This window comes from Paramisgurnus dabryanus, chromosome 1, assembly GCF_030506205.2.
Source record: "Paramisgurnus dabryanus chromosome 1, PD_genome_1.1, whole genome shotgun sequence".
Lineage (NCBI taxonomy): Eukaryota > Metazoa > Chordata > Actinopteri > Cypriniformes > Cobitidae > Paramisgurnus > Paramisgurnus dabryanus.
Window position 1 is genome coordinate 40,940,875 of NC_133337.1, and position 14,589 is coordinate 40,955,463.

General features: G+C 39.0%; 1 protein-coding gene across 5 annotated transcripts in view; it reads left to right on the plus strand.

The window, feature by feature from the left end:
* The window catches only part of ptprea (protein tyrosine phosphatase receptor type Ea), a 112,139-nt gene that overhangs the window by 75,110 nt on the left and 22,440 nt on the right, over positions 1 to 14,589 (plus strand). For all 5 annotated transcript variants that reach the window (XM_065262466.2, XM_065262467.2, XM_073815009.1 and 2 more), the window contains one exon: positions 783 to 919. In XM_065262466.2, coding sequence (XP_065118538.2) covers positions 783 to 919 — 137 coding nt within the window. The remainder of the gene's footprint in view (positions 1 to 782; positions 920 to 14,589) is intronic.

Sequence of the window (14,589 nt, forward strand, 5' to 3'; positions counted from 1 at the left end):
CCAGCCCAATCTCCAGACCTTAATCCAATTGAGAACTTGTGGGGTGATATCAAAAATGCTGTTTCTGAAGCAAAACCAAGAAATGTGAATGAATTGTGGAATGTTGTTAAAGAATCATGGAGTGGAATAACAGCTGAGAGGTGCCACAAGTTGGTTGACTCCATGCCACACAAATGTCATACAACTAAATATTAGTTTAGTGATTCACAGGATTGCTAAATCCCAGAATTTTTTTTTTTTTTGTACAAAATAGTTTTGAGTTTGTACAGTCAAAGGTAGCCACTGCTATTTTTTTGAACACACCCCTTTCAACTAATTGCCCAATTGCACAGCCTTAAGAGCGTGCATATCATGAATGCTGGGTCTCGTTTGTTTTCTGAGAATCTACTGAACCTACTGGTAACTTGTTTGCCACGTAGCAATAAAAAATATACTAAAAACCTTGATTATTCTGGTTAGTCACATTGTACTGCTATTATTTTGAACAAGACTGTACATATGGATAAAATTGAATAAACTGTAAGTGGATAAAAGCGTCTGCCGAATGCGTAAATCCAGATGTAATGCAATAATAGAAAATGTGCTCTTCTTGAGTAACAGTCTAGGTTTTTAAGTTAATACAGCCCTCGTGTCTGTTAAGTGTAGCTGAAGCATGCAATTGTTTTCGGGTGTATCTCATTTCGGTGGAAATGGAAATTAAAAATGTATACTTGTGTATAAAGCATGAAATAAAAATGATCTTATTATCTAACCATATTCTACATTATTGTATCCCTCCACAGAACAACAGACCGTGGTCTTACTGCCGAGATCTCCGTCCACCTCCAAAACATATTTCCCCATCCCTGTAGACAACTTGGAAGATGAGTATCGGATACGCTCTGCCGATGATGGAAAACTCTTCCGGGAAGAGTACACTGTAAGTTTTTGTGTGTCTGTTGTGTGATGTACACAAATTGCAATTCAAAATTCCTATGGTAGTGCCATACCAAAATTAGCAATGACATTTTATGATATCAGTACAATTGTGTTACCTCAAAAATTTAAGTCAAGTCATTTTGATTCAGGGTTATTTTAATTGATTTATTATTATTATTATTATTATTATTATTATTAATTTGTGGGTCGTTTTACTCCTACCACCGCTTTGTTGTTGCATTGTAATCTCTAATGCATACACAGACAGTATTGTCTGTAAATAAAAAGGCACGCTTTGGCAGAAATGCGTAGATGGGCATTTCATAAACATGTGGAGAGTGTCCAAATAAAAATATCTAATATTGAGATATTTAAGATAGACATTTGATCAATGCATGGATCCATATTGATGTATTCAGCCCCATGTCTGATGTCCAGACGGCCACAAACACTATTTTAATGACACCACTTGACATTACAATCTGAAATAAAACACAAATAGTACCTGTAATACCTGTAAGTCTGCTAATGCATGTTACTTATCACTAATTATATCTCATGTTAGGCCGGTTTTGTTGTATATTTAGTGGCAACAGTCAGTGGAGAAATTGTTGTTTTGTTCAACGCTGCTAAAGAAGCTGATGCTGCGGTATTGCGATGCTATTAACGGCTAGAAAACCTTCGGACCGCATTCATGTGAATCGGCAAATACTCCTCCACATTTGCTGACAGCTCTGATGTTCAGTTCCCATTGAGAATTACTGGAATTAAAAACGTTAAGGAGTCATCGGGCATTGAGTCATTTGAGAAAGCCCCCTTCATCCACTTTTAGATTGGGTCCTCTTACAGGCCTGTGATTCAGGAACAAACTTTATATGAAGCATGTGAATGTTCTGTCATGGAAACAATGTGTTAAAGCTCAACAATCTAAATAGCCACTTAAACTGTTTAAGTTGGAATGGAAGAAGTTATTCAGGTTAAACAATAGGTTTTACATACAGGAACAAAGCTTAACTAACAGTGCAGCAATAACACAGGGACGGGTTTGGTGGGAATTTGAAAAACACGGTCAGTTTATCTCAAATACATCGTTCTGTAAGAATAGCGTCAGTGTTAAATCAAATCAGATTACTTTGTCATTTTAACACACAAGTGTGTGAACCACAGCACTGCAGTGTGTTTAAATGCCATACTATTCACACAATGCACAGAATATACAATACACACTGAACACTCTATATTCAATACACTTTAAACACACTATATATTATACACAATAATCACACTATACACATTAAACACATACACATTAAATATACTATACTGTACATTATACCCATATTAAACACACTATACTCTAGACATTATATACTACACACTATACACATTAAACACAATATGCACTACACAATTTAGGCATTTTGCACACTATATCCTACACACCCTACACACTATATATTATACCCACTACACAATCAATGTACTGTACATTTCACTGATTAAACACACATTTTTTGTCTCTTGTAGTACGTTATCATATCTTGGATTGATAGTATGTTCCATTGGACATGCTTACGTAATATTCATGGCTATAGCCAATTGTTGATTGCCAGTAATTATCATGGGTGTAGGGGTGTGCCGGTTTCAGAATTGGTGATGACGGTTATGACGTGAGTCAAATGTGACGGTTCGTCATATAACCGTCGGTGGGGGGCGTTTTGCCCGTTTAAATGCTCGTGGATTGACGGGAAAGTGTCATTTTACCATAAAATCATGAATGTGATGCCAAGTGTGTTTTAAACAGTAATAACTTTGAACAATTTAACAGAAAGCAATGAAATATTTAAAAAAACACACTGTTGCCAGAAGACTGCGCTGTCACTCTCTGCCCAGCATAAATGAATCCTCTATCTATCATCTATCTTAATAATCTTCAGAGAAACAGATTTGTGCATTGGGCTTTTTATGTCTGTAATTGTGTCTATATCTGTCATCACACGGACCAGAACAGCACGAAATGATTATAGCCGGAGGCGTAGTAATCAAAGGGGCGGGGTGTACCCATCATGATGAAAATGAAAATATTTTTATTTAAAACACTCACATAAAACTTAATGTTGAAGAAACTATGACAGGAAATGAACACATAACGTCTCGGTTACGGATGTAACCCTCGTTCCCTGAAGGAGGGAACGGAGACGTCACGTCGTGACCGACGAATTGGGAACTCGCTTAGAGAGACCAATCTGCTTCGTATACTACTAAAACGCCAATGAACTTGGCATTGAGATATTTGCATAATGCTGGCGCCGCCCCGCCAGGTGCCTTTATAAGCAGCAGGTGCAAATAGGGAAATTAGCTTCTTTTCGCTGAGAAAGCCGGGAGAAAGTGACCGGTCGATAAACAGCAGGGAGCAGCCCTGTGGCGACGGGACGTGACGTCTCCGTTCCCTCCTTCAGGGAACGAGGGTTACATCCGTAACCGAGACGTTCCCTTTCAGTCGGTCACTACGACGTCACGTCGTGACCGACGAATTGGGAATCCCTACCAAAACGCCACTAGGGGCTGACCTCTTCCAGTGTCTGCGTAAAGCCCTCCGGTTCCACTTAAGGAGGAGGAGATAGGTTTTAAGGCAGAAGGCCGGGCACTAGATGTTCCTTTAACCCCACAGAAGTGCCAGCGACTGGGAAGCGCCCTACCTGAGCGGGATAGGAACGCTGCGGAAGCCACCACCCGTCTTAAGGGCTAATGGTGGGCGAAAGTCAACCGTAGTTGAGGAATAAAGACAGCCGTGGCTGTGTAAGCAAAGCAGTGCTCTGCTAAGGGAAACGTGGGCTGGTAGGATTAACCCCACGGAAAAATACTCACAAAGGAACCCGGTGGGACACAATGTGGAGCCCGAGCCAGACACGTAGGTTCGCGAGGATACAGCTAGTGAAAGGCTGACAGCCAATGCTCCGCAACAAAGGCTGCCAAGGCAGCGGAGGAAGAACAATTCAAACCATTACGCATTTTTGTTCTGAAGGCCCTCCATACTGACACAGTTACAGATGTGGCCTTTAAAAACGCGCGTTTTCTCCCGCGGCATTCGCCAAATCGTCTCGCGGAGTCACGCAGAATTCTGCAAGTGTTTTCGGGGGGGCTACTTTCCCTTTTCCCTTAATGTGTTTCGCTTCACAGAAAATCCACCAGGTGGCGCATAAAAAACTACATTTTTATATGCGTTGTCATTGCGGTTGTTTCCAGAAGTTAATAAGGGCATTGCTGAATATTTAATATTTCTATTAAAACAGCAAAGTGACGTCAACCCCTTCTTGCCAGCATAACAGCGCATACATATATTAAGATGACTGTACGTGCAATGGGCATTTATACTAAGTGCAACAAAGAATTTAGTGTGAGCCTAATACCCTTAACTCTATTTACAATGAATATCTTAATTATTTGTGTTGTCGAATTTTGACACCGTTTCATTGTTTGTTTATAATATTAATAATTATGTCCGTTTTTCTAAAAGTATTAATATTTTAAAGAGATTCATGTGGTATAAAAATACATGTTTTAAAGTTAAAAATGTTGTAAAAATATATTAGTATTATTGTTCTTAATATATTAAGAACAATAATATGACACATGTATATTGCGCTAAAATGCTATACATATGGAAAGAGGAATTCTTCTCAACCACCACCAATAAAGTTAAAAAAATATTCTTTAGAAAAATAGCGTTTAAACCCACGCAGAGCGAACAAGAAAACATGGGCCTATGCTTACATACTGTACAGTGGGCATATGATATCTTTATTTAGTTTTACATATTTAAAACTTTAATAATACCTTTCTTGCGCATATAGGCAGTCAGTGTTATGATTTTTTTTAATCCTTTCAGCCGTTATTCATAACAATAAACAGATTTCCTTATTGAAAGAAAAACGTAGAAAATGTTATTATGGGTATAGTTGATGCAAATAAAGTGTGCAGTATACAAAAAATGCAAACAAATAATTTCTAAAAGTGGCAAGATTTTAAAAAGATAAAGGTGGTATAAAGAAAGACATGAGAAAAGTAGAGGTATGCAAAAGAGCACAGTTTAGTTATTGTTAATTAAAGCGGTTTTATACACCTTTGTTTGAATTGACAAGCATTTTATTCGCCACTTTCAACACATTTTGTGATTCATTTACTGATTTATTACAGAAAATTGTTGTCAGAAGCAAAGCTATTGTACAAAGCATCTTTATATGTATGTTTTAAAGTTAAAAATGTTGTAAAAAATATATTAGTATTCTTTAATTTAAGAATAACAATATGATACATTTATATTGCGCTAAAATGCAATATACATTATTCTGCAAGCAATATAAATTATTCTCAACCACCACCAATAAAGTGTAAACATTATTCTTTAGAAAAAAAACGGCGTTTAAACCCGTGTTGCGTGGAGCGAACAAGAAAACATATGCTTACATGCTTATTTGGCATATGATATCTTTTTTATTTAGTTTTACAGTTTTAAAAGTGGCAAAAAAGTTCTTAAAATCTAATGAATACTGGTTTTGTAAAATGTATATAACTGCAGATGCGTGCGTGGGATCCGGGCAGGTATCATCTTCCTCCAGACCTTGACGCGTGGTCGCGGGAAGGCGAGAAATATATTTTTTTTTAGGTTAAAATATTTTGCACAATTGATATATTACTTATGAATATTTTAGGAAATTATTTTTGACACACGTAGGTTATTACGTGTATTTTGGATTTTAATTTCATTACTGTGCCTATCCGTGGCCTCATCCGAGCGCACTTTCTCCGCCTTGCATCTTTTGAAGACATTGGTATGCAGCACCATGACCCAGAAAAGACTCACACACCTTTCCCTGATGCATGCCCACACAGAAATACTGAACTCCCTGGATATTAGTCCTCTAGCTCATGAGAGACTTTGGAATCTCTATTATACAACCGGCGCAATTCGCGAGGCGAGTTTTTTCTGTTCGAGTAAAGAGCGCGTTGATAATATGCGTATTAACGGAATGACAACGCGGGTTTGTTTATTACATGGATGCGCAGCAGCACAAAAACGCTTTTTAATATGAAAAATTAAAGGATTAAAATGTAACAGATTATTATTGAGTCTCTTGGACATAAATGATGACCAATTATGAGACGTTAGAAGGCGCAAAGAGCTGCTTCATCTGTAGCTAAGTAAATAAATGCTTTGCTTTAAACAAATGCATCTACTTTTAAATGTTTTTTTTTAAATGCTACCCAACGGATTTATTGTATATAATGACTCTGCACCTGTAGATATGGTGAGATGAGAAAACATTTTAAGTAATGCTTTTAAAAAAAACATTTCGCTGTCCAAGTGCTGAAATGGCTCTCCACACGTTTGTAAATTCTTTATCTTTTGTTTGTAACAAATAAAGTATTTTTACAGTACAAACCTTATATAAAGCCTATTCTAAAAATGTAATTATACACCATGTTTTTCTTTATAAAGTATACAATATCAGAACTAAACCCATTATTATTTTTGTTCAAATTATGAATTATTTATATGTTTAAAAAAGACAGTAATAGTACTATTTAGTAAAAAAAGATCTATATAAAAATATACTAGGTATGTTAATGTGAGAATATTTTACATCTGTTAATCGACGTGTGATCTTAACTTAAAAACGAAAGTAAAATATGTTCGTCCGCATGGACATTGAAAACTGTGAAGTTTAATTAATATTATATGTTGTTATAATATTATATGTTGTATGTAAATTGTAACGAAAGTAATTCCCCCTGGGATAAGTATTTTTGCTTCTGATTAATAGCGCATATTCATCTGAGAACTGATGATGTCTGTGTTTCAGACCCTGGCTGTGTGCCCTGAAGTGTATATGACAATAAAGTAGTAAATCTCAATGTATTTATTTTTAAAATGTATTTTAAATAGGCCTATAGGCTCATAGGTTTTTTGGTTAAAAAAATTCACAGTACCCCCTGTTCAAAATGACTTCCAGCGGCCCTGCCTTGACGCTTTGTGTGTTCGACTTTAAATGGTGCGGCGCTGACTGGTCGGCGTATGACATCAGAGTACCGCGAGAGCAAAGGTAAAGTCGGACCATTTGTAACATTTCGACTTGCTCTCGCGGTACTTTGATGTCTTAGTTGCCGAACTGTCTGCGCAGCGCCACATAGAAACGCCCTTTGACTCTTTAAGGCAAAGTACCAGCAACATGAGAAGTGGTGGCACGCAAAAGAAAGTGAAGGTACGCAGTACGCTAAAATATAAAGTGTCTGTACTGCGAGCACTGGTTTAGTTATTTACATCGTGTGTTGCTCTTTCACCATTGTGCACCCGCGCACTCGCTCTGTAGTTTGTAGCTCGCGCTCCGGCTTCGATAAACAATGCCCGTTTCTCAATACCAAGTAGGGGAGAGTGGGGCAAAGTGAGCCAGTGGGTAAGTTGACCCACCCCCTTTATCTAGGCAACCATACAGATTTGTAGCCGTGTGACCACAAATACAGGTAGCAACCATAATTTATATTTGGCTATGTTAAAGAGAAGGACAAATTAAAGAGTTATGATTAAAGTATGATTTAAAAAAAAAAAAAAAACAGTTTTTATCCTATCAAAGTAAAATGTATACATACCAGGTATAATGGCTGTTATGTCAAGATTTATCCAGGTCTAAATATTTATACCATACATATTGGTGATAGGCTAATGTATAAAACCATGTGAATGATTTAGCTAAAGATTAGCCTGAATTACTAAGCTAGGCAGTTTTCCAAAACGGTGGCTGTGGGGCAAAGTGAACCAGATGGGGTAAACTGAACCAGGGGTTCAACCCCACCATGAGGCACTGTAACCATTGAACATGTTTCATAACAAAAAGAGCCTAGGTTATATCAACATATGTCAAATTAAGTTACCTGATATCCACTTAATTTTATAAGTTATAAACATTCATTTAAAATAACATACAGCGTATGTATTAGGCCTATTTGCTTAAATTGCATTTTAACAAAGAAACTGCAAGGGTTGAAATTAAAACCCAACGCGATGGTGAAAACTGGATAAACCGGTTTTCTTTTGATTCCCTGATGATGAGGTGATCGATTAGCATTGGGGGTTGGCAAAGAATTGGCAGACCTAGGGGTGGGTGGTTTTTAATTTCTTGACTCTGTGTCACTGGTAGCTGCTAAAACAAGCAGCTAAACCATGTACAATTAATTACATTTTGGAATTAACTTCCTTCATGTCTTTTTATTTATACACTGTAAAAAATATTTTCTGAATTTTTAAGTAGTTAGCATTAAATATGTTTACAAACAATTGGTTTACAAACTCTGGGATGTTTGTGATTATCATCATTCAGAAAAGTGGTGCTTGTGTTTAGACTTGTGTTTTACGTGATTAAATCATGAAGATTACATTAGTTTCTTTTCAGTGTAGAACAGTTTGTAATCAAAATGCAAAAATATAGTATATTTATAAACATCGCTGAAACAAAGAGTGAATTAAAATTAAAAAAGTAATAAAGTTAAAGCTGCTGATAATTTTGTTTATATTTACTAGCCTTTTCTGAGTGAAAAATGTTTAGATTTTGTTAAGTAGCCTAAATCCTACTCCAATTTATTTCAGTGTGGGTTTCTCATTTTTATCAGCTTTCTTTTGCTTTTCAAAGGGCCGTCTACCTTTGCTACCGCCAGTGCTTTAATGTGGGCCGGTAGGCGCCAGTACTCAGTACCGCCACTTCCAAATATAGCTCTTGCGTACCACCACCTCTCCCTGCGCCCAGAACGTACTTCTAGCGTACCCGAACGCTCATTTGCACATCTGTTTAAATCAGAGGCTTAATTTAATCATTTGGCTGCGCTGCCGCTTTTCAAAGCGCCCTTCACAATGCAAGCTACCTAATTCGTCCCACCGAGAGCAGAGACTACATTACCCATACACCTTTGAGTTTTACAAGTTAAAAGCGCATGCGTAGCTTTTGCTGCTGTCAATAGGCTTGTTCGACTTCATGCGGCGCCCCGAGAATCGACAGCCGGAAGACGTCACAGTATCGCGAGAGCGAGGCGAAATATGATTTCTTGAATCATTCTCGCGGTACTCTGACGTCATCCGGCTGTCGGTTCTTGTGGCGCCGCATGAAGTCGAACAAGCATAGTGTTAACAACGTGGTTTGGAGAGGTGTGTGAAACGCGCAACCATAGCTGCTCTGTTAAAATGAAAATACAATGAATAGGGCCTACTTAATATGCCCTCCTGGTTTTAGACTCTGAGGAGTAAAAGAACAAGGTCAGAATCAGAGGACTCTCGCTGGCTGACATCCCACCAAGCCAGAATGATATCGCTGCAGGTACCCTTCTGTAGGTACGTGACAATCTCTGATGTCGCGGCTGTCGGTTCCCCTCGACGCAACTTCGGATTTCCTCAGACGATGTGCAGTGTAAAAACATTATTGAAATTGTATTATACATAGGCTACTTGCTAAACTACAAGTGAACAAAATGTCAATGAATTTGAACGACGTGCACAGGAGTTTTATCACCCGCAAAATGGAAAACAATGGGACAAAATAAAGTGATGACTTTCGAGTTTCAAATGGCCAATATTTTGTTATTCTTGAACCCATAGACATGGTCTTGGTGTCCAGAGAGTATCTTTGCCCGACAGCGACAATATGTTATTAAAAAATAAATTACATCATTATGGATAAATGAGTGCTTGCAGAATATATATGTTTGAGAATGCTTATCAGTACTTTTTTGTTTCTTTAACTTTAAAGATGAATATTCTTCTTTAGAGATGGGCAATTTTCAGCAATAGCACATTATATTCAACATTTTGAGCTCATAAAAAAGATTTTTCGCTTATTTAAATGATTTTTTTTATGTTTTTATGCACGTTTAGTTTTGGTGCAATTTCATCAAAAGCTTATAATTAGGAAATACACACAACACGCTTAACGTATATTTTCTATATGTTAAAAATGTTGTAAAAATTGCGTATTCTTATATAATAAGAATAACAATATGATACATTTATATTGCGCTCAAAATGATTTAGAAATGGAAAAAGGAATTCTTCTCAACTGAGTGCTTGCAGAATATATAGGCTATATTTGAGAATGCTTGTCAGTACTTTTTTGTTTCTTCAACTTTAAAGATGAATATTCTCCTTTAGAGATGGGCAATTTTCAGCAATAGCACATTATATTCAACATTTTGAGCTCATAAAAAAGATTTTTCGCTTATTTAAATTACTTTTTTATGTTTTTATGCACGTTTAGTTTTGGTGAAATTTCATCAAAAGCTTGTAATTAGGAAATTCACACAACATGCTTAACGTATATTTTCCATATGTTAAAAATGTTGTAAAAATTGCGTATTCTTATATAATAAGAATAAAAATATGATATATTTATATTGCGCTCAAAATGATTTAGAAATGGAAAAAGGAATTCTTCTCAACTACCACCAATAAAGTTTTAAAATTCTTCTTTAGAAAAACGGCATTTAAACCCACGTGCACCGAACAAGAAAACGTATGCTTACATACAGTCCGTGTATGATAAATGTTTTATTTAGTTTTACATATTTTTATTTATATGCATTTAATAATAGTCTACCGTAAGGTCATAATGTACACAGTGTTAAAAATGATTCAGTGGCTTTGTAAATATCTCTAAAATAAATGATTAAAGTAACTTAATAAAATCTCTTAATGCAGTTATGCGATTTTTTTAGTTGGAAAATAAATTACTTAAAATAGAACAGATATTTTGTGTAAAATGTACATATATTATTTGATGTATACGCCTTAATAATATAAGTATTACATTTACAGATTATTTTAGTCAATATATTTAAAAAGGTCAGAGTAATATATTTAAGTTTTTTAAACTGTAATAATTGCATATTTCAAATTATTATTATTTCTATTTGACATCAAAAATGTGTAAGTTTTACGCCAAACTTGAAGTATGAATTACTTATATTTTCACATTGATATTATTTGAGTAAATGTAGGCAAAAAATAAATTAATAATAAGTAGAAAAAATGTCAATTTTAAACAATCACATAGCCAACGGTTTTTAATCAGCAACAAAGAAACTGCACATTTTGCCGATGACAAACACCTCAGAAACTCCTCCAATTTATGAATATTTACACTCACAATATGATTTTATTTCCTTAGTACAAAAGTATAACATATTATACAAATTCTCAGTGAAATGTATTAAACACCATTGCATACTTTTTATCGTGTTTCATACCATGTAAAGGGAAACATGATAATATAAAAAGTAGCCTACTGTTCAGTAATGCAGAAAAGTGCAACACAACCATGTTAAAGCTATTAAAACGTTCAGATGCAAAAATGAACTAAATGTAAAATTAGATAAACTAGTTAATGATATTGCGTAAATGCGCTCGGTCTCTTCAAAGGTCTTCGCGAATTATTTTGTTATAAGACTCGATTATCATACATCACGTCTCTTCTACTGTAAGTACACGGAAAAAATAAGACAAATGATGCGCGTTAGAGTCGGATTTTTATGAAGAATATGTGACTGTTTATGTAACTGGCAAAAGAAAACTTCGCCAACAAAATGTTTGCCAAAAAGCATGCATTTGTATGACATCAAAGTCTATCGCCTAAACATTGATAATCCGTGTCATGTTACTTCAATATCATACAGTATACGCTAAGCATGAAGTCGAGCACACACATTGTCGTCAGTATGGCCTACATGAAACACGCCTGCCCTCTACAGGTTTTTATATTTCCTGCGTCCCCCACCGAACTCCCCTTCTGCGGGATCTCGCAGAATTTCGGAAGTCTCCGCGGCATTCTGCTCTCAGAAACGCGCATTTTTAAAGGCCACATCTGTATGAAGCATCAGTTGGAGGCTGCAAGCCGACCTGCGAGACTGCTCTCCGTGCTCCCCCTGGTGAGGAAAGAACACGAGAGGATACAGGCTCGATACGAACACTGTAAAATCTAGTGAACGTATTAGGTGTCGCCCAACCAGCAGCTCTACAGATGTCTGTTAGCGAGGAACCACGAGCTAAAGCCCAAGATGAGGCAACACTCCGTGTGGAGTGCGCTCTCAAATTAAAGGGGCAAGGAATACCCTGAAGATTATAAGTCAGGGCGATAGTATCAACTATCCAATGAGACATCCTCTGCTTAGTGACAGCTTTCCCTTTCTGCTGGCCACCATAACAAACAAAGAGCTGGTCTGAGGTCCTGAGGCTTTGCGTGCGATCCACGTAGAGTTGCAGTGCGCGTACGGGGCACAACAAAGCCATGGTTGGGTCTGCGTCCTCCGGGGGCAGCGCTTGCAAGCTCACCACCTTATCTCTGAAGGGAGTGGTGGGAACTTTGGGCACGTAGCCTGGTCTGGGTCTCAGTGAGACAGCAGAACCAAACTAAAAGCACGAATCGTCAACAGAGAATGCATGTAAATCCCCTACTCTCTTCATGGAGGCCAATGCTATCAGGGTCAGAGTTTTCATTGATAAAAACATCAGACTCGTAGAACTGCAAAGGCTCAAAAGGGAGACCTGAAGGCTTCAGCACCATGGACAGGTCTCAGGAGGAAAGAGGGAGGGCGCGAGGGGTTTAGCCTGCGAGCGCCTCTTAAAATGTAATAATTAAATCATGCTGGCCAACTGATCTGCCGTTGATAAGAGAGTGATGAGCAGAAATAGCGGCGATATCAACTTTAATGGCGGAGGGACAGCCTACCATCTAACCTATGTTAAAGATATAAAAGCACAATGTTAATGGGCATTCTCTGGGGTCCTCGCGTTGCGAAGAGCACCGGGTGACGAAAAGGTTTCTTTAAGCGCGTAAGCCCGTCTTGTGGACGGTGCTCGAACCGCGTCGATGGTGTTAGATACCACTTGCGATAAATCACCTAAACCTTGCGCGCGCTCAACGACCATACATGGAAATCCCACAGGTCGGGGCGCGGGTGCCATAATGTGCCCCTTCCTTGAGAAAGAAAGTCTTTCCTCAGGGGAAATCGTCAGGGAGGGGCTGTCGCGAGGAGCATTAACTCTGAAAACCAATCCAGTACGGGGCGACTAATAAAAGGCTCTCCTCGTCCTGCCTGACTTTGCACAGTGTCTGCGCAATAAAGCTCACTGGAAGGAATGCGTATTTACACACCCCCCGCGGCCAGCTGTGTGCCAACGCATCCACGCCGAGGCTGCCCTCGGTTAGTGAATAAAATAGGCGACAGTGGGTATCGTCCGGCGACGCAAACAGATCTATCTACGCACAACCGAACTTCTTCCAAATTAGCTGGACCGTCTGGAGGTGGAGTCGCCATTCGCCGGGGGCGCAGCTCGGGAAGCGCGTCTGCCGCTGTATTGAGCGAACCCGGGATGTAAATGGCAAGAAGGGACCTCAGATGCTTCTGACTCCAAAGGAGGAGATGACGAGCGAGATGCGACAGGTGACGAGAGCGCAAAACCGCCTTAACGGTAAATAACGCAACAGTCGCAATGTTATTGGTGTCGGCTAATACATCCTTCCCTCGCATCTCCATAGCGGAGCGTACAAGTCCCAGATATACAGCGCACCGCTCGCGGCAGTTGGGGTGCTATGCACACCCCTGAGACTGCAAGCCCGTCATACGTGGCTGATCATCCCGTGCTGAGGGCATTGCAATATACAGAATGCCAGGAGACCCCTCAGGGGCATATCTTCTATCGGAAATGCCGGGTCTACCACAGGGAAAAATTTAAATGACACGCAGGTGCAATGTTTACACGGTGTATGTCGGTGTGCCACGCTCTCCTCGAGACTCGATCGTAAGCCAATGCTGAAGCGGTCTCATATGAAGCAGCTCGGGCGGCGTCACAGCCGCAGCATGCTGTCATATGTCCAGGAGCTTCTGAAATTGCTTCAGAGGGACCGCATACTTCCCTCGAATTAAACCGAGGCAAGTCAGAACTGACTGGTTGCGCGCTCTTATTAAACACGCCAATTAGTCGATCGAGTCTTTTTTCCATACTGAGAAAAAGGATCCTCTGCACGGGGCAAAGTTGCTCTTTCCCAGTCGACCTGAAGACTTAAACGAGCGAGATGCCGAAGCATTAACTCTCTGTGTTCGCGCACGTCTGCCAAGAACGGGCTATTATAAGTCGACGTAGAAAAAAGCAGAATGCGAACAACGCTCTCTCTCTGACATTTTAATGCCGTGACTACACATGGAGACACGGAGAGAGAGAGAGACACCTCGAATGGTGTACTTAGTATTAATATGCCCACCCCACGACGCAGAGCGAAAAAACGGTCTAAAGCGAGGGGAGATGGACACATAAGTACATGTCTTACAGGTCTAAGGCTGCAAACCGATCTGAATATTGAAATACGAGCCTCGGCGTTATCATCCAAAAAGAACACCTTCGTAGAGCCGGGCGTAAATCAAATCGATCGTAACCCGCCGCGTATTTTGGGTACTATGAGATAAAGGCTGGAAAAACCCTATCATCATCATCTCGGTAAGAGGGACCGGCTCGAACATCCCTCGCCAACAGGATATCGATTTTTGCACGCAGTACATGTGCATCGGACGCTTTCACTACAGTGAAACGAAAGCCCGAATTTTGGGGTGTGCCGGATTCGTAACCGAGGCGGATCGTGC